Genomic DNA, 27,443 nt, shown 5'->3' on the forward strand with positions numbered 1-27,443 from the left:
AATTCTCAGGCACCTTCTTTATCAAATGTTCAGTGATCTCAGCTGGTATATGCGTAAAAACTATTTATATTCTGATGATTTCCCATAGATATAGCTCCATCCCCAATCTTCCTCTTAACTCAAGATCCAAAACAGAATCCTTGATTTTCACTCTAAAACCTACTCTTCTTTGTGAGTTCCTCATCTCTGTGAATGACAATGTCATTTACCTATTTTCTTGGTAAATATCTCTGCAATTATCTTTGTCTCATCTTTTTCATAGCCTACATGTAGTTTGTGGTCAAATTCTGTCTCACCTCAATTCAAAGTATATTTTAAAATGTCCACTTCTTATCAACTCCACTGCTACCACTGTAGTAGAAAGCAGCCTCATTGTCACTGAGGATGGAATAGCTGTTCCTCTGCTCTTCTCTCTGAGGTCCTCCCCAGGGTCTATTCTCTACCTTCTAGATTGAGAGAGGCTTTCAATATGTCAGATCTTGACTTGTTGCTTCCAGTTAGAAATACTTCATGACTTCTTATACTTTGGATGAAATCTGAACTTCTCTGGTTCCTAAGACCCCAGAAACCTGTTCCTTGTCCTGATAATCTCTTCATCATCATCTTGCTACCACTCTCCCTCTGCTCCCTACTCTCACCAAAATTACTCACTTCCTGTTCTTTGAAGAAGTCCAGCGTGCTAGTACTTCAGAGCTCTTGGGCTTGCTGTTCTCTCTGCTGTCTCTCATTACATCATGTCTCTACTCACATGTCACAACCACAGAAAGGTTGATTTCTCAAACCTCTGTAAAATATCAGACTCTCTCACTCTTTACCTTCTTGCCCTAGTTTTCTATATAGCCTGTATCATCAACTGAAAGTATATCACATATTTAAAAAAAAATCATACACTTATTTCTTAGTTTGTTGATTGTGTGCCTTCCCTACTGCAATACAAGCTTTATAAGAGCAGGGACTTTGTTTTGCTCATTGTTTTGTTCCTGGCATTTAGCTCAATGTCTGGTACTTAATAGGTCTACATAAATATTTATTGAATTAAAGAATGAATGATTTATATTTAGGAAGGGAAAAATTGTGCACATGTGATCTCTTCAGGACCTCACAGAGAGATGTCAACATGGTGAATAATGATGGTTATCTGAATGTCATGCTAATAGGGCAGGTAAAAAAAAAAAAGAAAGCTTGAGGGTGACTGGCTATATAAAGGGAACATCCCTCTGAGATATAGGAGCCTGGGTTGTCACTCTTCCGTGCACCAGAATATACTTTGTGGCTTTCTGAAAGTACACACACCAGACGTCTGCCCCAGATGTTCCGATTCAGAGGTTTAGAGTGTATTCACACTAATGTAGTTCTTTTGGTTGAAGTCCCCCAAAGCAGAACTTGAGATAGGGATTTTAGTGCATATTATTTACTGTGAGGATGCTTACAGGTAAAACCTATTAAAAAGGGAGGAACACAGAATAGGGAGCTAGAGGGAGCTGAGCAAGAATGTGGTTCCAGGAAATCTGGCTTTGGCCTGATGCACACAGCAAGGCTCTGTATCATAAACTACACCATAAAGTTGTTTCCTCCCTGAGGTAAGAGACCAGTATCAGTCAGTCATTGATCTTAGGCTGACTAAGTGTGGTGAGGTCACTTTCCAAGTAATGTAGCTCTCCTCCGTGGAGGGCAATTCTCTAGAGTGGGAGCTGAGAACCATTAGCAGTCAACACTCACAGCAGCTGGAGGAGGCACACTGTCCCTCCTCCATAGAGAAGGGAAACTGGACAAACCACCACAGTGTTTTCTGCAGTTGGATAGAAAGGGGCTAATTGTGCTGCACAAACATTCATTCATTCATTAACATATATTTATTGTGGTCAGTTATGGGCCAAATATATATACTATTATTTGCTGAGATTTAATGATGAACAAATATAGTTCCTGAAGGATTGGGAGAAACAGAAATATTCATTACATAAACATGCAGTCATAATGAGATACTTACTAAATTATTCCAAATAATTAATTGAACTTAGATTGCAGAAATAAGTCCATGATATTGTATAAATAGGTAATGGTTTCCCATAAATTGTTTTTGCTATAACTCTGAGAAAGATGGTATAAATTCTTTATCATAGAAATCATTATCTAATACCACCTGTATGTTAATCCAATAATTATCAGGCATTATTTGAAAACTCAAATAGAATTAAAAATATGTTTCAGCCTGGAAACCATGTTAGTGTATAAGCCCTATACTTGATCATTATTCAAAACACAAGATGTTTTTTCTTAATGGGAACTGAAGCAGAGGAAAAGCAAGAATATATATATTTTTTAAATGCAACTAAAGTCTTGGGTCAGATGCTAATTCTTTTTGTCTTTTAGACATTATCCCCCTTATTCCTCTCCACGACTGGCCAAGCAAGGCAAGAACAAGAACAAGAGCTGTGTGAGAAGCAGAACCTTGTTATCATAGAATATTCATGTTCACAGACTACTCACAATCTGCTAGTCTCTGTGGAGGCTAAAATTTCACTGGTGTTATTCATTTGATATGAAATGTTCACCACTATAAGACTGGAATAACTATGTTTAAAAATAGCAACATTTAAGGCACACAAAAAAACTATCTGAATACATAGATACAATACAGATCATTAAATTCCAAGCAAAATTTGATAATTCAGCACTGGGGGTAAGAGATATCAAGAAAGTACAAAAGGAAAACTTGTATTTGTATGTTAAAGTATTAGAAAGCAAGACACAAAAACTTTTAAAATGACCAATAAATTGGACACCATTAAATATCTACCTATAGCTCCTGCTTTTGTCTAAAACTCTATTTTCATCTTTTAAAAATATCTTTGCATAGTGCTATGGAAGCTATTGTACTGAAAAATAAACCAGTTAATGAGCAATATAACAGATGTCAGTAAAATAGTATTTCTTAGTTTCTTTAACATAGAACAAAATTTCAAAGAAATTCTGTTGCAATTCTGAAGTGTCACCGAGACCTATCTTTAGGAGAATGTGATGCCAGAAGAAATAACAATGCTTATTTTCAATCATTCTGATCATTCTGTTCATACCTCAAATCCCTGTGGTCTTCCTAGACTCTCTTTAATGTGTTTCCATGCAACGAGAATCTCTGACACAGACACACTTGTTGCCTTGACATCTGTGGGAGCAGCACTGGGTTCTGTATGAAAGAAAATAAAACACAATTATAAAAAGTTTATGTCCATCAAAGCACTGCACCTGAGTCTGTCAGGTGTTAACTTCCTCTTACCTTATTTTTGAAATGAAGTGCTGTGGTAGTTATAAAAAACACAACAAAATATAAAGGTGATCCTTTTGGATTTCTATACTTGGGTCAAGTCTCATCAATACCTTACCAATGACAAATGACAAATCTAGCAAGACAGGCAAAGACATTAATCCTTGGATCAGCTAAGACATTTCTGGGGAACTTAAATTTTCTGCCAGTGTAGCATAATGCCTATAAAAATGGACTGTGGCGTCAGAGTTTGCTTTTTTTGTTGTTGCTGCTGCTGTTGCTTTTTGCCTTAAAATACTTATTTAGCTATTTATTTACCTTTGGGTAAGTTGTTTTATCTCTTTCTAAGCCCTAGTTCCCTCATCTATAACATGATTATAATGAGAGTATTTATCTCATAGATTTAAAGGTTGGTTTTAATTAGAATAGTACATATAAAATATTTAGTACTGTGCTTGGCATTAAAAATGTTCATTCACAAAATACCATATTATTTTATTTTTTATTCTGTGTAGGCATAAATAGTATCTAAATTTCATTAGACACTTTTTGTTGTTCCACCACAAAACTACATTTTTGTGATTATATAAGGAATATGCTATGAATCATGATATTTAAATGGCATGCATTGACTTTTAAGACAGGTGCAGGTGGAAAAGAAAGTCCCTGAAGGGCTCAGTGCTGTGGCTCAAAACCACCTTTTCATTTGTTTCTACATTCAGTGACCTTTCACACTAATTTTTTTGAAACACACAATGTCTGACTGGCATCCATCAAAAGGTGCACTTTATTCGAGCCTGCACTGGATGTGAGGAACAAAATATTTCTAGTATTGACACGGTTGAATCAGAAATACTGTGTCACAAACACACGTTAAATGAAATGGCAGAATAAAGGCCATACATTAGTTCAAACAGTTCTGTAAAAAGTCTATTAAAAAATTCTACTCCATAAAAATTGTAGAGATTTTGGTACTAACCCCTTGTCACTGATTAGAGCTCAGCTTCACCTATGAAATTTTGTTTTGTTTTATTTTCTTCAATTTAGGGAACCATATAGCAAAGATTGAGTTCTAAATAAAATGTTAAAAGGCAACATTGAAGCCATATCATTTTCTGAGGTGTTTCCTTTTCTAAAAGAAGCTAGTCATACATGTGTCTGGAATGCTTTTATATATTATTAATTGAAATATATCAGTCAAAAATATCTACCCTGTTACTGCAAAAGGAGCCTGCAAAAACTTGGTTGGTCCATGTTTGCACCAAGCAATTATTTTCTTTTGGCCAAACCTTTGTTAAAAACACATGCTATAATTGTGTCATCTCAAAGTGCTTTGGTGAATTCACATTAATTTTTACACAGAAGCTGGCATTAATTACTGCCATAGTATAAATTATAATTGCTCATTCTGTCACCTTTTGAATTTTTTTTTATTATTTTCCTTTGCTCAGCGGTTTCCCTCATCTCACTTTCCAACTCCCTATTATTTGTGCATCTATCCAATTTAAAACATGCATTCTGGAAAAATCTTCTCTTATTCTAGAATTCTGATTACCAGACTTGCAACGGACATTTTTTCCCCATTGCTATTTAGTAGGAGTTAAAATTCTTGATTTTGCAAGTAAATGAAAGAATGTTGATGTTTTTGAGGTGTGTACAACTTGATCTCTGGGATTTAGAATACAGTTTATTTGAAAGGAAACCACATTTTGAATATCATTTGCTATTCAGTAGCAGTTTTACTTCTCTTCAGAATAAATGCATTGCAGAGATTTGTGTTCCAAATGCCTTCTTTCAGCTTTTATATTGCTGAAGCAATTACATCTTTGTCAAAGAAGATTGCAGGGGGATAAATAACTTCAGAAGCACAAAACATGTGGTGGGGTAGCAACCTTTCCCTATCTCTTTATCTCCAAAGAAAGGAATTATTTCTCTATCAACTTTCAGTACTACTGTACAAGTTTAAGTAGTTCTCACATAGAAAGCTTAAAAAATGTTAAAGTAAAAGTAAATAAAAATGTTCAGAAACCTGCTTCTCAAACAAGCACCTTAATTTTTATTTAAAAGTTCTAAGGATTTTAAATTGGGGTCATATCACACCTACATTTCACAGTTGCATTTTGGGGAACTGCATGTTATAATTTCATATAATTGAATGACAGTGAATCAATCAACAAGAACTGAAGAGTCATTTTAAATTGTTTTTCACCCTCTTAATCTAATCAAGCGTGTCCAGGCTTGGCCCAGAACAGCTTTGAATGTGGCCCCCCCAAAATCTGTGAACTTCTTAAAACATAAGATTTCTTTTTGTAACTTTTTTTTTTTCTTTTTTTAGCTTATCAGCTATCATTGTTAGTGTATTTTATGTGTGGTCCAAGACAATTCTTCTTCTTTCAATGTGGCCCAAGGAAGCCAAAAGATTGAACATCCCTGACTGGTATCAGAAGTTGATCTATGTTGACCTGAATTAGAAATTTCAGCATGTAAAAAGAGTGACCTTAGTCAGATTTTCCCAGAAATTTTAGTATGTAATATTTATACCCAAGTGAACATTTTCAACTGGGTCAAAAATTGGTCTGCAGACAGAAGTAATTAACTGGATCACAGAACATCTGGTTTGCACTGAAACTGGCCATTCGCTTTGAGCATCCCATTGTAACCGATTGATGGAAAGTTACAACTAGAAAGGACTCTAGAAGTCATTTGGCTCCAAAGTCACAAATGCATGGACAGTGGGTCTTTAGTCATGTTTTGTTTGTCTACATCATGTGTTAAATTAATTTAAACCAACATTTGAAAATAAGAATTTTGTTGGTGGGACTGTAAACTAGTTCAACCATTGTGGAAGACAATGTGGCAATTCCTCAAGGATCTAGAGCTAGAAATACCATTTGACCCAGCAATCCCATTACTGGGTATATACCCAAAGGATTATAAATCATGCTGCTATAAAGACACATGCACACGTATGTTTACTGCGGCACTATTCACAATAGCAAAGACTTGGAACCAACCCAAATGTCCATGAATAATAGACTGGATTAAGAAAATGTGGCACATATACACCATGAAACACTATGCAGCCATAAAAAAGGATGAGTTCATGTCCTTTGTAGGGACATTGATGCAGCTGGAAACCATCATTCTCAGTAAACTATCGGAAGAACAGGAAACCAAACACCACATGTTCTCACTCATAGGTGGGAACTGAACAATGAGATCACTTGGACACAGGAAGGGGAACATCACACACCGGGACCTATTGTGGGGAGGGGGTAGGGGAGAGGGATAGCATTAGGAGATATATCTAATGTAAATGACGAGTTAATGGGTGCAGCACACCAACATGGCACATGTATACATATGTAACAAACCTGCACGTTGTGCACATGTACCCTAGAACTTATAATTAAAAAAAAAAAAAAAAAAAAAAAAGAAAAGATGAATTTCTGGCTTCTCTTGCTTGGGGGGGACAGGGGAAAGAAGACAGTATGAAGCCTGAATTCTTGAGTGTTGACCGATGAGGTTTAGTGGTGGACTCCCTCAGTCTGGGCATGTGCTTCTACATATGCCAGAGTTCCTACCACTCCCTATTGTCTCACACAAGAGTACTTTATTATTTTTATTTCTTACCTAACTCCTATGTGCTTTGGGGTAATGGACCTGTTTTAAATCCATGCTGTCATTTTGCAGATTAGAAAAGTAAAACGTACAGAAGTTGATTTATCCATACTCTGCTTTTAGCTGTGAAAAAGCTCCAACTAGAACTTGGGACTCAAATACTCTGTCCTCTGTTTTTAAATTGGCATAAAGACAGAGGCTGGCTCATTCTTCACCTTGTAGAGTCCATTTGAGTGACAGAATAAGTTTTATAGAAAACAGATAGTTCCTTCTTTTGTTGCCCAATTGCCTCCAAATAACTGACAGAGGAATGGATAGAATAAGATTAGAAGTAAACAAAAAGACAAAATAGATGAAGGGATCACTCAAAATACTAATAATTGCTATTTATTGAGGTTCTGCTGTGTTCCAAACCCTGTTATTAATTATTTACATGTCTTAATTAATCTTCCCAACAACCATGTTACTACTACTAGCATTTTTTCAGATGAAGAAATCAAGGGGCAGAGAGGTTAGGCTACTTACTCAAGACCCCACAGCTGCTTAAATGTGGAGGGAGGATTTGAACACAGGCGTTCAGGCCCTGAGCACCACACTGTTCTGCTTCTGTGCCTATGTCTCTGTTATACTCACCTGATGTTTTTTTCCTTTTCTATTTCTCTCTTTCCCCTTTGCCCCTCTACATCTAACTTCTCTCAAGAATGTTTGTGTTGGGCTCCCCACTTGGGCTCTCTATTTCTAGGTCTTGCGAGAAACCATCTAGGTCCCCATCATCACCCACTTAACCCTGCCACAGGCTCACTATCAACTCCTTTGATTCCTATTTCACAGACTCCCTGGTAATTTTGAACCTCAGCTGCACAGCTCCTCCTCAGTCATGTCACATTCAGGCATCTCTGAAACTCTCCTGATCTCTAAACCACAGGATGTTTTCTGCCACTCTCACTCCCATCTATTACACTGGGGTAATTTAATAAAAGTTCAGAAACTTATTTCTGAGACTGTACTAGCATTATATCTAGTGGAATCAAAGACTTAGAAGGAAACCTCTTTTTTTTTTTTTTTTCCTGTTACTTGTGATGATATTAATTAGGCCATGGCTAACTCCTTCAGTGTAATCTTGGGATATGTAGTGGACAGGCTGATTGATAGGTTTGTTTCTGTTAGATTAAAAATGTTGAACAGCATTACCATGTTCATGAATTTAGATGATACATTTGTATTAAGTGACCTAGCAGCTGGAGTTCTTCATGTAATATTAAGGTATGTGCTTGTAATATTGACTATACACCTGACTTCCCAAGAGATCCCTTTCCAAGAGACCACTAGAGCAACAGCATTAATCAAAAGAGAGTTTAATAAACTCCTTGAGAGAAAAGGTATGGTTTCATTATTTAAAAATTCAGTGAAGACAGCTGCAGTTGAACTTTTATAGGCACTAATTCAAATAGATCATCTGGAAAAGACAGAAAATTATTTCTTGTATTTTACAACTAATATGTCAATTTATTAATTTTCAAGTTCACATAAATCCCACTGAGCTCAGTTTCAGCTAAGGATGGATCTGGAGAATAACAGCTTAGGAATGTTAGGTTTTAATTTGGGCTGTGGTAGCTCCACTTGCAATGAGATAATTGTATATCATTTTCTGCAAATGAGGACAGGCTTTTTAGGTTTAATAAATATATGAGCAGGACATTTTTTACAGATAAGGCAAAAGCCAAGAAAACTAGAAAGGATAAAGGATCAAGCACATCACAAGTAAATAAATCTTTCAAACTATAATTAACTATATCAAATTTTCTTCTGTTTTTCCATTAGGTTTAATTGAACGCTCCAGTTCTTTTCGTTTCTGAAGTTACGGTGAGAAGAACTAAGTGGAAAATGGGTATGTTTGAGTATTCATTATTTCTTGAAATGTGGAAGAAAAAGCCAATTTAATTTTTTTATCTTGGAAAAAAATTATTTTTTATCAACTTTACCATGCATTTTGAGAACTTATTTTGAAATTTCACTGTTCTTTTTATAACAAACGGAATTGTTTCCAAAATAAGGGTGTTGTACAGAATTATATCATACCCTAGAGGTCTGAAGTCAGGCTTAGGAATGCCCATAAACCTTGCTTGGTTTAAATGGCAAAGATATTTGACACATGTACAGGGTACATGGATATCTTGGCAGGCAAATATCTCTCTTCTCCAGGGCTTATGTCAGATGCCGTTTCGCACTGACAGAGTCATTAAGGGTTGCTTCTCTTGTGGCAACATTGAAAGGTTAGCAGAAAAAGCATTTGAAACTTTTTCTGAGAATACTCTAGGGCAGTACTAAACCTCAGAGTTGTGAGACTTAAGGTCATATCCCAAGTGATTTATTGATCAAGCATCAACATTTGTAAATGATTATTTCTTTGAAAAAACATGTCAATTCAAGGTTTTCTCTAAAATAATGTAATTTTATTTGCATTCTGATATACTTTATTGAGAGGAAAAGAAAGGGATACAGAGAATGGAGAATGCACATAAACACGTATAAAAGCATGTTCTGGGTATGAATGTCATCTATTATCCATGTTCCACTGGGAAACAGGTTGAGAAGTAGTACTGTAAGGTGTGCCTTGTAAGTTTTTCTGTTCTGTGCTTCCCTCCCAGTAACATAAATTCTGGTAGCTGCATTTGACATTTTTCTTCCCAGCTTGGTATCGGCTGTGAAAAGGTGGCTTTTTCACAGTGCTTAAGGCATGTAGCTGTAATCTTGAAAGGAAGAGGAAGAACTAAGCCCGTAAATGGAAATAGAAAGGCAGTCTCACTCCTCTTGTTCTTTACTGTATCTAAGAATGTGGAGGGATTTTGAGGTGATAAACAAGTGGATTGGGTTAACGGAAGAATAAGGAAGCAGGATTTGTCTTATGGAGAAATACAATCTAGCTCAGATTAGTTGGGCTTTGCGCAAGAGTGTAATGATAAAAGACACACTGTGAAGCTGTATGAACATCCATAGACATAGAGGGGAGAAACCTCCACTGGCAAGAGTCTAAGAGTGTAATACATTATTTTACAAGTGCATTACAGGCCTTTACTCTTTTTAAAAATGGTTTAATCTTTGAAATGCTCACTCCTTTTTAAGTAAAGCAAATTGTGAAGTGACTAAAAAAGGATGTTGGTTTTCCCTTTTTATTGTATAGCAAAAGTGCATCTTATATCTGTACTAAGACAATTGTTGAAAAGAATGTTTTATTTTATTTTAATCCACTTATTAATTTTTTGAGACAGGGTCTCACTCTTTCACTCAAGTTGCAACATAGTGGTACCATAATAGTCATAGCTCACTGCAGCCTTAAATTCCTGGGCTCAAGTGATCCTCCTGCCTCAGCCTCCCAATGTGTTGGGATTATAGTAGGCATAAGCCACTGCTCCCGGCTAATATGATGCTTTAGAATATAGAATAAATTGACAGAGTTTTAATTTTAGATTTGTACAGGATTCCAGAGATGTTCTATTTTAAGACCTTCATTTTTAAAGTGGAGGAAGCTAAGCCTCAGAGAGTTAAATAAACTGCCCAAGATGGTCTAGTTAGTGTGATCAGATTTGGACTCAGTTTCCGCTAACTCCAGGTAAATGCTTTTCTTTTCCCTTGTCCTGCCTTTCTTGGTTGACACACTTTAATGATGCTAACACTTTACTCATATTTACATATAAAGTTCCAAATTTGTAAACTTAATTAGTGAGAAAATGCTAAATATATGCTTGAATTTCATTGTCAGAACAAAGGACTCTGTCCAGATTTAATTTGCCTAATATATTTTGTATTTCAGTTGACTAAAAAAATGAAGTGTTACATTACTATGAAATATGTTATAGGAATAACCTCAGTGTCTTTAAAAGAAAATATGCACATTTTCTATCTAGTTTGAAAGAGAAATCTCCAAAGGCAAGCCATTTCAAGTTTAAGAAAACACAAAGTAAAAAAACCCAAGGTGGTTGCTATAAATTAATTTCAAAGTAAAGGTTGACAAAGAAATTACAAAGCTGAATTTCTTACAGGCAGCACTGTTGTTACTATACAAAGCATATTCACAAACTTCTCCAATTAATCTCTCATGTGACCTTTGGCGCTATGTAATTGATAATTAGGTTCCAACATTTTAAAAGGAAAAAGAATATGCACTTCCTGAATAACACATGTACTTCAAAATAGATCTTTTGAGCAATAAATAATAGAAAATATCATTATTGTATACATTCCTGATGAGGCAGTATAGTGTAATAGTTAAAAAATGTGCTTTCCAGTCATATAGACCTGGTTAAAATCCTAGCTCTGTCACTTACTATCATTTCCTGTAACTGTCACTTACTGGTGTTAATTTGAGCATGTTACTTAACTTCTCTGATACTCCGTTTCCATAAATGTAGATTAAGGCTTGAGATTCCAATTTCATATTTGATTTTAACCTTTACGTTAGATAATATAAGTAACATGGCCTACGGGCTTTATCTGAAAACACCTCAGAAATCTGAGATGCTAAGTGCAATGAGTATCTCATCAGAATACCTATAGTTCCTTGCCATTACTTGATTCTTCACTTCCCTGGTTATTGTTATGCTAAGTAAACTTTCTGATTCTGCTTTAAAATTTGGCTCTATATTATAAAAATATGATGTAGCTTACTATTGAAAAGCTGCATCTTCCATAAATCAAACATTATCTTTGTTTTTTAATATTCACATTTTATAATAATTAATTATGAATAATACTATTGAGCTGTTCAAGTCCTGCATGTGGGCACAGAGGAAGTATAAAGGTTAGTTTATATTTCCCACACTGATTGGGAGGATAAAATGAATGCTGCCTTTGGTGGAATATTTTCTCAGTCATTTGTAAATTTAGGAAACATAAGTCTGTTTTTTCCTTTTCTCATTTTTTTCCCCACTTATAAGGTCAATTGAAATCCTACATTTGAATAGAAGAAGGACTAAGAAGAAAAGCTAACTTTAAGAGGCTAAATCTATTATTATACTTTCTCTCACCCAAAAAAACTGAATTTTTTGTTAAAACTTGAAACAACTCAGGATCTTTGATGTCGGAAGCTGGGTTTCCACTGTAGCTCTACCATGTATTAAGCATAACCATTTTTCAGTTTATGCATCTGTAAAATAGGTACATTGTCTACTCGGTACTGCCTACCTATGAGTTCTATCTTGTGAATTAAAGATGGTCATGCATATGAAGGCAGCATGTTATACAAAAATCAAGGAGTTAGTGGTTAGACAAACCTGGATTTAATTCTCAGCTGCAAGCAGTGTAACCTTTAGCATGTTCTTTAACTTTTCTGAAAGTCAATTTCTCTTTCTACGTAATGGAGATAATAATGTCTATTTCATAAGATTGTCATAGGATTTCATGATGTGTTTGAAAAGCTTCCAAGAAAAAGCCCTGTCTGAAACTTCTTTATTAGTACAGTGCTTTATGCATAGGGTTAGAAATATTTATTTGTCACATAAAATGAAGCATTTATTTAAATCTACTTTACATATATATTGAAAAAATATAAAAGTATCTAAATTTCAAACTAAAGATGTTTGGCTTAATGTCCACCCAGAGAAAGGATTATACTGCAGGGATTACCAATATTGTTGTTTACATGGATATATGTTTGCCATATATTGTTAGGGTGTGAAAAACATAAACATACGTGGAATAATCAACTTTTAATTTAAAAAATTAAAAAAGCTTGGAAAATATATATCTGAAAAGTTTAGTGAGATTATGAATTTCTTTTGCCTTATTTGTATTTTCTCATATATGTACAACAATATCTGATTATTTGTATAACAAAATAAAGTGTTAAATAAAAATAATAGGAATAAAAAACTGACCTCCTTCAGCTGAACAGATGACCACAATTTGACTAAAAGGCCCATCTCCTTTATTGTTATAAACGCCAACTTTCACTTCAAAGGGAGTAAGAGGAGGGACACTTTCATCTCGATAAATGAATTTGGAAGCTTCAGAGGATGTCACCATTTTTTCCTTCCAGCCACGTGTTCCATTGGGCCTGAAAGCCACAATATAGCCAAAGCCTTCCCCATTCTGAAACTCTTCAGATACTGGCTAAAGAAGAAAAATGTAATTAATTATCATCAAAATGATTGATTAAAAATCCACTTTCTCCAAATTCTTAATTTTAAAACACATATAGATAGCTACAGAAAGGGAAAATCTCAAATCTTTATACTACATTGGAAGCCAAAATAGTACAATCACTTTGGCACTTCTTTGAAAGTTAAAAGCTTTAAAGGTAAAAGAAGAAAATTGTATCAGTTGAAATGTACAAAATCTCAAGAGAATTGAAAACTTTTGAAGTGAAACAAATTTGCTCCAATTAGTCATGCATATGAAATGAAGATTTTTGGATTAACATGTTGGGGAAAACTGTCCTATGGTCTGGTGGTTGGGAATATCTTGTCATTGGTAATGTTCTGCAGAACCCTTTAGACCACAAAAGTAAGATATAGTAATGTTAAAACCTTTTTTTCTAGTGTGCTTTGCAATTGCTTTTATGGTTACTGACATGAAAAAATTGGACTATGGTATTCAAGAAGCTTCTTGTGCTACATGGCATAGATTTAAATTTGTTACATGGGCTTCAACTGCACACCATAGAAAAGAATAATTGTGATTGACCAGTCAATGTGGAAAAGTTACCAGCCACTGTCTAGCACAGTGCTTCACACACAGTAGATACGCAATAAATATTTCCTAAGTAGATTTTTTCCTTGAATTTTGTTATGAAGAAAAGCCATGTATTAAGTGGTGGAAGAGAGACAAAGCCCATTATATGAAAGCTTACATGGAAAGGCAGTTCCATTTAGAGAGATTTCATCTCAGCGAAGGTCAGCTATTGGAAAGTTAATACCTCTATAGACATCAAAACAACATATGAAGTTTTATTGAAGAAAAGGGGAAAGGACAAAAAAAAATAGGATAGGTGATGTGCTCACGGAATAATTCTTACTGGGAAAAGATATCTCTGTACACTTTCCTATTGTTCTTAGAGATTGTCAAGGAGTTGCTCTATTTGCTCTAACAGACATTTCCATTTCTGTATATTCTAAGACAGATTCCTGTGAGCTACATAGTTATATTTAATAATAAGGTTATTTAACATCAAAAAAGGAAGGTGGCTTCATGGAGAATAAATGTACTCTTCACACCCCCTCCCCTTTCATCTCCACTGTTTTTCTTTGACAAATGATACTTTGGAGGCCATATGATGAGATAGACAACGTAACACAAATTTTATAATCAAAGTCACAATTCTGTTTGTTAGGGAAAGTATGTAACAATGCCTCAGTTTCATGATTTGTAAAATGAAGAAAATCATCCCCACTAATAAGATTGTTGTATGGGTTAAATGAGATAGCCTGGGTAATGTGGCATTTATTCAGCAGTGGTTAATTCCTTCCTCCCACTGGTTTTAGCCTCTAAATGAATCAAATGGACTACTTAATCATAAAATAATTAAATCGCACACTAAGCCAAACAAACACCTGAAGTACTCTGTGAGAGATGTATTTTTCTTACCTCCCAGGCAATGACTAACTCATGCCTTCTTCCACTTCTTCCACTTACATTGGTGGGCGCTGTCTTCGGAACTGTAGATAAAAATGGGTGGAGAGTGAGGAGAATAAGAACTCCCAACCTAAGTTGGATAAAATCCTGAAATAAGTCAAAAGTTTGTTTGAAGTCAGATGGTCATATTAAAGATTAAAACAAAATATTGGTGACAGAAACACCCTGCTTTCAAATCTATGTGGCAGATTTTGATATGTTTTTTTTTTTTTTTTCGTGTCCACTTATCGTACCACACCTCTTGAAAATGCTCTGTGGTAGCAATTTCTAAATAATAATTAACACTATAGCTAAGAACATCTAATAATGATTGGTAAATTTTGCCCATAAAATAGCTCACTTTTCTCCTCTTTGCTAATGACGTGACCCTTTTTTGTTATCCCGGGGCTTGCAGAGCCACTGAAAAATCCACAGGTCAAGATTAGCGTTACTGCCTTACCAGAACCCCCGGGAAGCTCCAGTTTTTTTGTTTTTTTTTTTAAACNCACCAGAAAAACTGAAGTGGAATTTATATACTCCTGGAAAGGAAAAAAACACAAATTCTCCTTGGGCCAGAAAAGAGGGTGAGCAAAACCTGTGAATATAGAATTGACTCAATTGAAATAAATAACCTTTATTTGTCAGGGTCTACATTTCAGTATCCTTTGGCACTTTTCTCCGAGAACACAATTCTCTTGCTTAGGCACATGCAGCTGCTGCCAATATAGGATTATGCAGCAGCAGTTACCAATCTCTATTCTTTCACTGTTACATACATACTGAGGATTATTCATATGAGGAGTTCATCTCATGGATTCTCTCAGAATTGCATGGAATTGGATACCCTTTTTCCTCTCTTTCAATAAATCACATGGAATTCAGCTGAGAAAAATGATGCAATTAGAGCAATATCTGTAAATATGACCTAATTTATATGAACAGCAAACAAATCATTTATTGAGTTATGTATTAGTAGTCATAGTTATGGCCACATGTAACAAACTGTGACATGTCAGTATGCCTTATCACCATGTCTGAAAAACCACTGTTATCTTGTATTAGTCTAAATTTATTTTCTGGTCAATGTTATAGGTAAGACACACAAGAATGGAGCTGGTTTAACTGTATATGTAAAAGGACAGGGATCCAAATTTTCAAATATTCTCTTTTTGGCTAATCTCAGACTTCTGAATATTGTGACCATCAAAGCACAGTCAAATACATAGTGGATACAAGATATTAATGGTTGATATCGTGCCATTACTGCTTCTCTTAGTATTATTGTTTTTTAAAAAATGTATACACACACATACACACATACACTCTTCACATTTATCTCTGGAAACTCACATTTAAATAACATCATGGGTAATGTATACCAGACCCAGTACTTTGTCCATTAAATTGAACTAAATTTGTACTCTAAATTTAGGGCTTTGAATCCTCTTGTTTAAGGACATCATTCCTAAGATTATAGGTTTCTGTGGAAAGACTAGGCATTGAAGATTCTTTTCTACTTTGTTCAACCCTAAAACATCATCTAAAAACAAAAAAAAAAATGATGCTCAGAAACTCTAGATTACAGTTTTACAGTAGGCTGTAGGTGCTCTAGTGAACATCTAGAAGCCTATTTAAAAGATATGAATAGAATAAAACAAAGTAACTATTTGAAATCGAAATTGTTGAAGCTTTTGTTGGATTGTTTCATGTCCATTGATACTTTTTCATTTTTAAAAAACAATGTACCAATTTAGATTTTTCAAAGTTTTAACTTTGTGAGTAAAACATAGAAAAAGAAAAAACAAGTGAACATTCTGGGGAAAATTTCCATTTTGAGAAACTAAGAAAGCAAAAGAAGGCTTTCTATGATTTGATTCACTTCAATTTAATTCATTTTTTGAAAGTACTCTCTGATTTCAATTTTCAACTAATGATTTAAGTTTTAAAACATTTATTTTATTACTTGAGAATCAGGTCCTTGAGGTTTTCTTACTGCCTCTAATTTATTTTCAAGATAAGATAGGCCATCTTCAACTTAATGTAAAGAAATAAGATCATGCTTGTCTTACCCTACCTCCAATTTTAATGAACAATAGCTGACAAAAGAGGCATTATGGCTTACCATGTTTCAATACCATATATGTATAAGTAACAGCTACTCAAATTTTAAAAAACGTTTACTAGATATAATTGGATTCACTAATGGAAAACTTTAGGCTGTAATAGCTTCATCTCAGGCAGTGTTTTGTTGTCGTGGGCACAAGATTTGAATTGGGTGCTCTAATTCCAATTGGCTTACATTTCCTAATTACATGCAGCTAATCAGTGAAACCCATGTACATTCATTTCCTTTTCAAGTTGGTGGCACACAATTATTATCTCTGCACTGATGGAGTCCACTGGTTTTAATTATATCCCTTTATAAAACAACATATTCGTGATCTGAAGGGATTTGACTTAATCTTTCTGAGCCCTTATGGTGTTAAAGTTCTATAATTCTTGCTAGAAGCACAAAATTAATATAATCAAATATCTAATAAATGCTTTCACTGAGTCCAGAGAAATACATGTTTACCTTAAGACCAAATATATTTTAAATATAATTAATAAAATTTGAATCCAGGATTAAGCAGCTAGACTCTTCTTCCTCAGTCAACTACTGATAAATGTCATGAGCATATTAGCTTAGAGAATCAAGTTTATACATATGGTTAGCAGGTTTAAGTTTGATTCTTCTGAATTTCTTTCTGAGGAAAGCTCCTCCGTAAGCAGATAATGTAATTGATACTTTGTCCACAAGCTACAGATGCCTAGCTGTGTTAAGTCTTACCTGGCATGTTGAAATACAAACTAAACTCATGTCTCTTTTCCTCTTAAACATTGAAAACATTCTTGGAAACACAGAATGAATAAAATATAGTGTACTACCTTAGTTGAACCACGCCAGAATATCAAAGAACTTCTCAGTAGGTTGAACAAAGTGAGTCACACTAATAACACACTTTAATTAGCACTTAACTAAAATAAAACATGAGATAATTTAGCAATCTTTTTTTTCCCTGAAAATTTCCAATTTACAGTAAGCGCTTACCCCACTCATTGAAAAGTATAGCTTTATTCGAGACCTGGGAAAGGCCATATTTTGGAGCTCAATGGTTATCTGGCAATTGGTTTGTAAAGAAAGGTGCCGAACAATGAAAAGAGGGAAGGGAGGGAGTTTGTATACAAAGGTAGAAGTCAAGAGGAACATTTAAAAAGTAATATATTTTTTCTACTCAAACTGAAGTATGTAGCACAGGAATATTTCCATTATTGATTCTAACTCAGGCTTAGTTTACAGAAAGATTTAAATTGAAGGAGTTCCCCTTGCCCACCACCCGACCCCATCCCCTGAAAAAACCAGTGGTACTTCCTAAACAGTTTAAATAATGCTTTTATTCTTATTAGGGTGGATAAAGTGGTATGTACAAATGGTAAAGGTTTTCTTGTGGGAGTGAGAAGTGCGAGTGAGAAAGATCTAGGCTTGAATCTCAGTTCTACCACTCTAATTGCTTTACTGAAAATATTTTTTAACCTGTATTTCCATTGTCTCATGGAGACACTAATTATACCTGCTTCTTAAGGTTATTTTCATGATTATTCATCATGGTACCCGGAACTATAATCAATAAATATTATTTAATATTATTATAGGTTTAGATTCAAAAAAGAGAAAGTGGTGAAGTCTTCTATGAGAGTCGCTGAAAGCTCAGCATGAGTCTATGCACACATAATCTTGAAACAGAATATCCTTCTTGGATATTCCAATAATATTGTTTTGGTAGTACCAAAGGAATTATGCTTTCAGTTTTGCCATAGCTTGTTTCAATCTGCAAATCTAGGCGAAATAGCTATTTGAATTTGTGAAAGAGATTGCTAGGATATTTCAGGAAATGTAAGAATTTTCTGATTTATAAACCTCTTTATAAGTAGCAATAGTCAAGAAGATAGGAGGTGAGTGTATAAAATGAATGGTATTTATCTCAACTCATATTCTCTTTGTTTATCTGGATCCACAACGAACTAAAAGCAAAGAATAGGTAAAATAATCTTTGTATCAGATTTGTTGCTAAAAGGGGAGAAAGAAAAGGCAAGAAGAAGCATATACAAAGCCAATTCACATACCCCAGATAAAACTAATCCAGCCCATCTTATAATAATATTCCTTTGTGTCTCTTCCATAACTTTTGAACTCAAGGGAATTTTGTAAGTCACCGTCATGGACAAGAACTGTGAAAATACAAATGTCAACAGAGCAGTATCCTTTGTAGGAGTCAGAAGGTAATATACAACTTAAGAAATTGTAAGAGGAAGTTAAACGACTATTTTCTGAACTTGGAATGAGTCACATGTAATCTCAGATGCTAAAGTGAGAATGGCTGAAGAAAACGGGTCTCGCTACGAATTAGGGAAACCAATTTTATGACTCTTTCTCATTGCTTGCCTCCAACTCATATACATACATGCGCAAGTAATGCTGTCTTAAAACAAGGTTGTCAGTTTAGAAGGTGGATTTGCTATAGCATCTCCCTCCAACCCCAGCTGTCAATAGAGAAGTGGGGATATTATTTCTTCATCAAGGTAAATAAGGAGAGGAGCAAGACAACCACTCCAGAGAAGTTCAGATGCTTACCGATCATGCCTTGTCTGGAGGCTATTGAGCTTCAGAGTTTTCTAGAATACCTCAATTTCATACTGATCTACTTGAGGAAACTCAGGAGAAGAGGCCAAAATAGTTCCTGAGAATATCCTATAATTCTAGATTTTGGCTGGTGGGGAATGTGAAATGGTAACTGTGAACCAAGTAGTCATGAAGATAGGTTTGAATAGGGTTGTTAGGATCACACCCAATAAGGCTGACTGCTAGGGGCAAGATGTCTTCAAAGAACCCAATGCACCCCACAAGAGAAAGCAGCAGCGTGTGGATAAAGGCCATCATATAGAACATTTAACACACATGTGAGAACCACAAATTGCACCATCTAAGTGGAAATTTTCTCCTTCTTGTCTGACCTGGAAAGTGCCAGAGCACAGCTGGAAAGTAGGAAATAAAGTGGAAGGAAGAAAGAAAGAAAAGACAGATCATAGCTGTTGGGTCAGGCCTGTGGTGGGAAGGAATGGGAGAACATGGAATTGGATTGGAGATTTAATTTTCTAATTAAATTAAACTGGAATTTTAAATACGTGAAAATGCGACTGCTCTAGTACATAAAAGTGCTTAGGATTTATTTGAAGCTGAGGTTTGGGATCACTTTAAGCATAGTGGAGAGCAATGGTGGGAGAAGAAGAAAACGTTTTTTTTTTTTTGTTTTTTTTTTTAACCTCTACGACTATTTACTGGCGTTCGAATTTTCAAATGTAGAAAACATATTTTTCCTTTTGTGGCCAGAAATATGTGTGTAATTTTCCATTTGAGTCAGAAGAGAATGAAGGGACAGAATACAGTGTAGGAAAAAAATAACTAGAAAGCAAAACAATTTGAATGTGTGAAAAAATGTGTAAGCATAGTCTTTCATTCAACACTTCTTTTCCACTACTCCTTCTGCCTTGTCTATGCTACAAGAACCGAAGAAAATGGCTAAATGTTGAGAAATATCAAACCTCCTTACAGACAGTACTAATTAGATAAGAAGAATGAGAAAGCATCATAGGAAAGTCGGCTAGAGGTTTGCAAGGATGATTTAGAAGACATTCATGCTCTGTAGTGTGTTCCATATGCTAAAACGTTCTCTTGACTCTCCTGTTGTCTTAGTGGACTAGATGATAAGGCATGATACAACGCTAGCTGTCTACAGTGGAGACTTCTCACAGTGAGGGTATCTTGGGAAGTTGACTGCAGAGCTGCAAGCCAAGAGACTGTAGGGTTCTTACTATATCAACAAACATGCATTTAACTCTGAAAATGCTTTCTCAATATGAAAAAATATACTTTTTCATGATTACTAGTTTGTAAATTTCCATCTAATAAATCAATAACTCATTTAAATTAACAATAGAGGTGATATAATAAAATAGCTTCCAATAATATTGAGCATTTATCATGTGCCAGGCACTGTGCAAAGCTCTTTGTATGCATTTAAAAAATCTTATTTAATACAATGGTCAAAAGGAGTAGGTTGTGGTATCCCCATTTTATGAGTGAGAAATTTAAGCCTTAAATGAAATACTTCTTCCCTATGTCCACCTTGCTATTAAGTGGCACAGTACAACATTAATCTAGATAAAAACTCCAGCCTTTCATTATAGGTGCATTTTTTTTTCTTTAAAATATGCATACACACATAAGCTTGTATGTATATTCATTCATGTGTGTATATATATAATTCATTAAAATTTGAAATAAACTGCAAATATTGAGATGTATACCAATAGCTTTGAAGATAATAGAAATTTTATACTATAGAGAAGATCAGACCTTTCTGAATGACAAGGTACATAGTTAACTGTATCTTTTCTCCCTTTCATTTATCTTTTTTTTTTTTTTTTTTTTTCCCTTTTTTTTTTTTTTTTTTTTTTTTTTTTTTTTTTTTTTGAGACAGAGTCTGGCTCTGTGGCCCAGGCTGGAGCACAGAGGCACGATTTCGGCTCACTGCAAGCTCCGCCTCCCGGGTTCACGCCATTCTCCTGCCTCAGCCTCCAGAGTAGCTGGGACTACAGGCGCCCGCCACCGCGCCTGGCTAATTTTTTTTTTTATTTTTTAGTAGAGACAGGGTTTCACTGTGTTAGCCAAGATGGTCTCCATTTCCTAACCTCGTGATCTGCCCGCCTCCGCCTCGCAAAGTGCTGGGATTACAGGCGTGAGCCACTGCGCCCGGCTTTCATTTATCTTTCAACAGTGTTAAGAACATGTAACTTACAGAATATTAAAATTCAATTATATGACACAATTGACAATGCTGTATTTACTTTATATATTTTTCCATTTCACCCATAGTGTATATTTCAGATTCATTTCCCCACATGTGATTTTTTTCTCCTGAGTGTCATCTTTTTAAATAATAAAGTATTTCCATTATATTATCCCAAATTTATATATTGGTTTGATGATGTTACACATTTCAAAAATCAAACAAGGGCTATCTATCTTTATTTATCAATCTATCTAATCTCTAACTAAAACTTGTAAGAAAATTACACTTAAATATAGGAGATGGAGGCAGAGCAGGTTGGCAGAATAGAAGGCTCCACTGATTGTCCTCTTGGCAAGGACATTGCTGCACATAAAAAGCACTTTGGTAAGAACCAAAAATGAGGTGAGCACTCACAGTATCTGGTTTAAACTTCAAATTGCTGAAAGATGCACTGAAGAGGTAGGAAAAACAGTCTTGAATCACTGAGACCACCATTCCTCCATCCCCCAGCAGTGGCCCCGCAACACAGAAGAGAAAATCTGTTTGCTTGGGAGAGGGAGAGTGCAGCAATTGTGAGACATTAAATTCAGTGTTGCCTGGTTATAGAAGAAAGCAAAACCAGACCAAACTCAGCTGACACCCACCCACAGAGGGAATTTATTTATTTATTTATTTGTTTAAATTATTTATTTATTTATTTTTTTGAGACAGAGTCTTGCTCTGTTGCCCAGGGTGGAGTGCAATGGCGTGATATTGGCTCACTGCAATCTCTGCCTCCTGGGTTCAAGTGATTCTTGTGCCTCAGCCTCCCAAGTAGCTGGGATTATAGGCACCCACTACCACACCCGGCTAATTTTTGTATTTTTAGTAGAGATGAGGTTTCACCATGTTGGTCAGGCTGGCCTTGAACTTCTGACCACAGGTGATCCACTCACTTTGGCCTCCCAAAGTGGTTGGATTACAGGTGTGAGCCACAGTGCCCGGCCCAGAGGGAATATTTAAACCAGTCCTAGCCAGAGGGAAATCTCCCATCGCAGTGGTCAGAACTTGAGTTCCTGAAAGCCTCACCACCTCAGGCTCGAGTGCTCTGGGGCCCTAAATAAACTTGAAAGGTAGTCTAGGCCACAAGGACTGCAACTCCTAGGCAAGTCCGTGTTGAACTGGGCTCAGAGCTAGTGGACTTGGAAAACATGTGACCTCTAAAATATCAGCTGGGGTGGAGTGCTGGGGGAGTGTTGATGCCATGCCTTTCCTTGGTCCAGGCTGCACAGCTTGAAGATCCGTAAGAGATACCTTCCTCCCACTTTAGGAGAGGAGGAGGAAGAGTGGGGAGAACTTTTTCTTGCTTCTTGGATACCAGCTCAGTCACAGGAGTATAGGGCACTGGTCATGGTTGTGAAGTCCTCTTTTCAGACCCTAGCTCCTGTATGAAATTTCTAGACACATCCTGGGCAAGAAAGGAACCCACTGCTTTGAAAAGAAAGACAGTCTTGGCAGGATTAATCATCTGCTTTGAAAAGTAAAGGAGAGTTTGTCTAGAACCTTAGGTACCAGCTCAGCCACAGAGGTGTGGAGAACTAAGAGGGCTCTTCAGGTCCCTGATCCCAGGAGTTGGCTCTTTGACAGCATTCCTGGACCTGCCCAGGGACAGAAGGGAGCCCACTGCCCTGAAGGGTGAGTTCTAGACCAGGCAACATTCACCAAAAGCTAACTTGAGAGACCTTGGGCCTTAAGGGAACACTGGCAGTAGACTGGCAGTACGACCCATGGGCTTTTGGTGGCAGTAACCATGTGGTGAGGCTCCTCTGCCTTTGGAAAGGGGAGGGAAGAATGGGAAGGACTGTGTCTTGTGGTTTGAGTATCAACTCAGCTGCAGCACAATAGAACACCAAGTAGACTTCTAAGGATTTTAACTCTAGTCCCTCGCTCCTGGATGGCACCTCTGGATCCGCCTAGGCCCTGGGGGATCTCACCACCCTGAAAGGAAGGACACTGGCCTGGCTCACTTTGCTACATGCTAATTGTAGAGCCCCAGGGCCTTGAACAAACATAGGCAGTCACCAGCGAGTGACTTTCAGTAGTGGTTATAGCAGGCCATAGGTGAGACTGAATGCTGTGCTGGCTTCAGGTCTGACCCAGCACAGTTCCAGGGGTGGTGGCCTCCAGGTTACTTATGTCACTTCATCCCCAGCTCCAGGTGGCTCAGAACAGAGAGACTCAATTTGTTTGGGAGAAAGTAAGGAAAGAGAACAAGAGTCTCTGCCTGGTAATTCAGAGAATTCTTTCAGATCTTGTTCAAGACTATCAAGGCAGTACCTCTACTAGTCTCAAAGAACTACCACATTACTGGGCTTGGGATGTCCCCTAAAGCAGAAACAGCTAGATAACCATATGAAAGTCCTTTCAAGTACCTGGAAAAGCCTGCCCAAGAAAGGTAGGTTACAAACAAGCCCAGCCTGCGAAAAACTGCAATAAATGCTTAACTCTTCAGTGGCCAGACACAGATAAACATGCACAAGTATCAAGACCATCCAGGAAAACGTGACTTCACCAAATGAACCAAATATGGCACCGGGGACCAATCTTGGAGAAAGAGAGATATGTGACCTTTCTGACAGATAAATCAAAATAGGTGTTATGAGGAAAGTAAAAAAAAAAAANCCAACAGAAACTCTGAAGCTGAAAAATGCAACTGACGTACTGGAGAAAGCATGAGTCTTTTAATAGTAGAATTGATCTAGCAGAAGAAAGAATTAGTAAACTTTAAGATAGACTATTTGAAAATATATAGTCAGACTAGGCAAAAGAAAAAAGAATAATGAAGCACACCTACAAGATTTAGAAAACAGCCACAAAAGGGCAAATCTAAGAATTTTACCCTTAAAGATAAGGTAGAAAGAGATAGGGGTAGAAAGTTTATTCAAATAGGTAATATCAGAGAACTTCCCAAACCTAGAGAAAAATATTAATATTTAAGTAGAAGAAGGTTATAGAACACCAAGCAGATTCAACCTGAAGAACAATGCCTCAAGGCATTTAATAATCAAACTCCCAAAGCTCAAGGATAATGAAAGAATCCTAAAAACAGTAAGATAAAAAAGCAAATAACATAGAAAGGAGCTCCAATATGTCTGGCAGCAGACTTTCAGTGGAAACTTTACAGGCCAAGAGAGAGCGGTATGACATATTTAAAGTGCCAATGAAAAAAAAAAAAATTACTCTTTTACCATAGAGTAATATATCTGGTGAAAATATCCTTCAAACATGAGGAGAAATAAAGGCTCTCAGACAAAGAAAACCTGAGGGATTTTCATCAACACCAGACCTGTCCTATAAGAAGTGCTAAAGAGAATACTTCAATCAGAAAGAAAAGGACATTAATGAGCAATAAATAATTGCCTGAATGTAAAAAACTCATTGGTAATAGCAAGTACACAGGAAAACACAGAATATTTTAACACTGTAACTGTGATGTATAAACTACTCTTATTCTAAGTAGAAAGACTAAATGATGAATTAACATAAAATAATAACAACAACAACATTCAAAGACATAGACAGTACGATAAGATATAAATAGAAACAGCAGAAGGTTAAAAAGGAGGTAATTAAAGTTAAGGTGTAGATTTTTTTTACTAGTTTTCTTTTTACTTGCTTGTTTTGTTTGCAAACAGTGATAAGCTGTTATCGGCTTAAAATAATGGGTTATAAGCTAGTATTTGCAAACCTCATGGTAACCTCAGAGCAAAAAACTTACAAGGGATACACAAAAAATGAAAAGAAAATTACACCGTATCATTAGAGAAAAACACCTTCACTAAAAGGAAGACAGGAAGAAAGGAAAGAAGGAAGAATAGACCGCAAAACAACCAGAAAACAAATAATAAAATTGCAGGAGTAAGTCCTTACTTATCAATAATAACACTGCATGTAAATGGACTAACCTCTCTACTCAAAAGACAGAGTGGCTGAATGGTTAAAACAATAATACACAACAACCTGTTTCCTACAAGCAACACAATTCACCTATAAAGACACTCATAGATTGAAAATACAGAGATAGAAAAAATATTTCATGCCAGTGGAAATCACAAAAGAGCAGTAGTAGCTATATTCATATCAGAAAAAAATAAATTTCAAGACAAAAACTATAAGAAGACATAAAGAAGTTCGCCATATAAAGATAAAGGGGTGAATTCAGCAAGAGGATATTGAATTCAGCAAGAGAATATTTGAAATACATATTCACTCAATGCTTGAGTACCCAGATATACACAAGAAATACTATGAGAGGTAAGGAAAGAGAGATACGCCTCACTGCAACAATAGCTGGAGACTTTAATACCTAACTTTCAGCACTAGATAGACCTTCCAGACAGAAAATCAACAAAGATTGGATTTAATCTACACTATGGAACAAACTGACCTAATAAATATTTACAAAACCTTTTATCCAATGGCTGAAGAATACACATTCTTTTCGTCAGCACATAGATTATTCTCAAGGATAGACCATATGTTAAGTCACAAAAAAATGCTCCCGAATGACCCATGGGTCAATGAAGAAATTAAGAAGGGAATTGAAAAATTTCTTGAGACAAATGATAATGGAATCACAGCATACCAAGACCTACGGGATACAGCAAAAGCAATACTAAGAGGAAAGTTCATAGCTATAAGTGCCTACATCATTAGAAAAAAAGAAAAGAAAAAGAAAAACTTCAAATCAGCAGCCTAATGATGCATCCTAAGGAGCTAGAAAAGCAAGAGTAAACCAAACCCAAAATTAGTAGAAGAAAAATATAATAAAGATCAGAGCAGAAATAAATGAAATTGAAATGAAGAAAACAATACAAAAGATCAATAGAAAAAAAAAGGTTTTTTTTTCTTAAGTTAAAATGAACAAATCTTTAGCCAGACTAAGAAAAAAAGAGAATACACAAATAATCAAAATCGCACATGAAAAGGAGACATTATATCTGACACTGCGGAAATTCAAAGGATCATTAGTAGCTACTATGAGCAACTATGTGCCAATAAATTGGAATATCTAGAAGAAATGGACAAATTCCTAGACACATACAACCTATCAAGATTGAACCATAAATAAATTCAAAATGTAAGCAGATCAATAATGTGTGATTGAAGCTGTCATAAATGGACATCCAGAAAAAGCCTCAGACTCAACGGCTTCACTGCTGAATTCTACCAAACATTGCTCTGGAAGGGGAACATCACACACTGGGGCCTATTATGGGGAGAGGGGAGCGGGGAGGGATGGCATTGGGAGTTACACCTGATGTAAATGACGAGTTGATGGGTGCTGATGATGGGTGCAGCACACCAACATGGCACAAGTATACATATGTAACAAACCTGCACGTTGTGCACATGTACCTTAAAGTATAATAAAGAAAAAATAAAAATGAACTAATACCAATCCTACTCAAACTATTTCAAAAAAATAGAGGAGGAGGAAACACTTCCAAATTCATTCTGTGAGGCCAGTATTACTCTGGTACCAAAAATAGACAAAGATATATCAAAAAAGAGAAAAAAAACTGTAGACTGGTATCACTGGTAAGTATTGATGCAAAATTTATCAACAAAATACTAGCAAACTGAATTCAACAACACATTAAAAAGTTCATTCATCATGACCAAGTGGAATTTATCCCTGGGATGCAAGGCAAATTCAACATACACAAATAAATCAATGTGATACATTATCATCAATAGAATGAAGGACAAAACACCTCTGATAATTTCAATTGATGCTGAAAAAGCATTTGATAAAATTCAATATCTCTTCCTGATAAAAACTCTCAATAAACTGGGTACAGAAGGAATATAACTCAACATCATAAAAATCATACATGATGAACTCAAGCTAGTATTATATTAAATGGGGAAAGACTGAAAGCTTTTCCTCCTATATCTGGAACATGACAAGGATGCCCACTTTCACCACTGTTTTTCAGCATAGTACTGGAAGTCCTAGCTAGAGCAATCAGACAAGAGAAAGAAATAAAAGGCATCCAAATTGGAAAGGAAGACAT

General features: G+C 35.8%; 1 protein-coding gene across 1 annotated transcript in view; it reads right to left on the reverse strand.

Moving 5' to 3' along the window:
* CNTN5 (contactin 5) overlaps window positions 1-27,443 on the reverse strand; it is a 1,382,289-nt gene that overhangs the window by 45,101 nt on the left and 1,309,745 nt on the right. Inside the window, exons 19-21 of the mRNA XM_017887230.1 lie at window positions 14,468-14,538; window positions 12,760-12,994; window positions 3,078-3,187 (exon numbers count right to left, since the gene is read on the reverse strand). Coding sequence (XP_017742719.1) covers window positions 3,078-3,187; window positions 12,760-12,994; window positions 14,468-14,538 — 416 coding nt within the window. The remainder of the gene's footprint in view (window positions 1-3,077; window positions 3,188-12,759; window positions 12,995-14,467; window positions 14,539-27,443) is intronic.

Source organism: Rhinopithecus bieti, unplaced genomic scaffold (genome assembly GCF_001698545.2).
Source record: "Rhinopithecus bieti isolate Rb0 unplaced genomic scaffold, ASM169854v2 scaffold_14936, whole genome shotgun sequence".
NCBI lineage: Eukaryota > Metazoa > Chordata > Mammalia > Primates > Cercopithecidae > Rhinopithecus > Rhinopithecus bieti.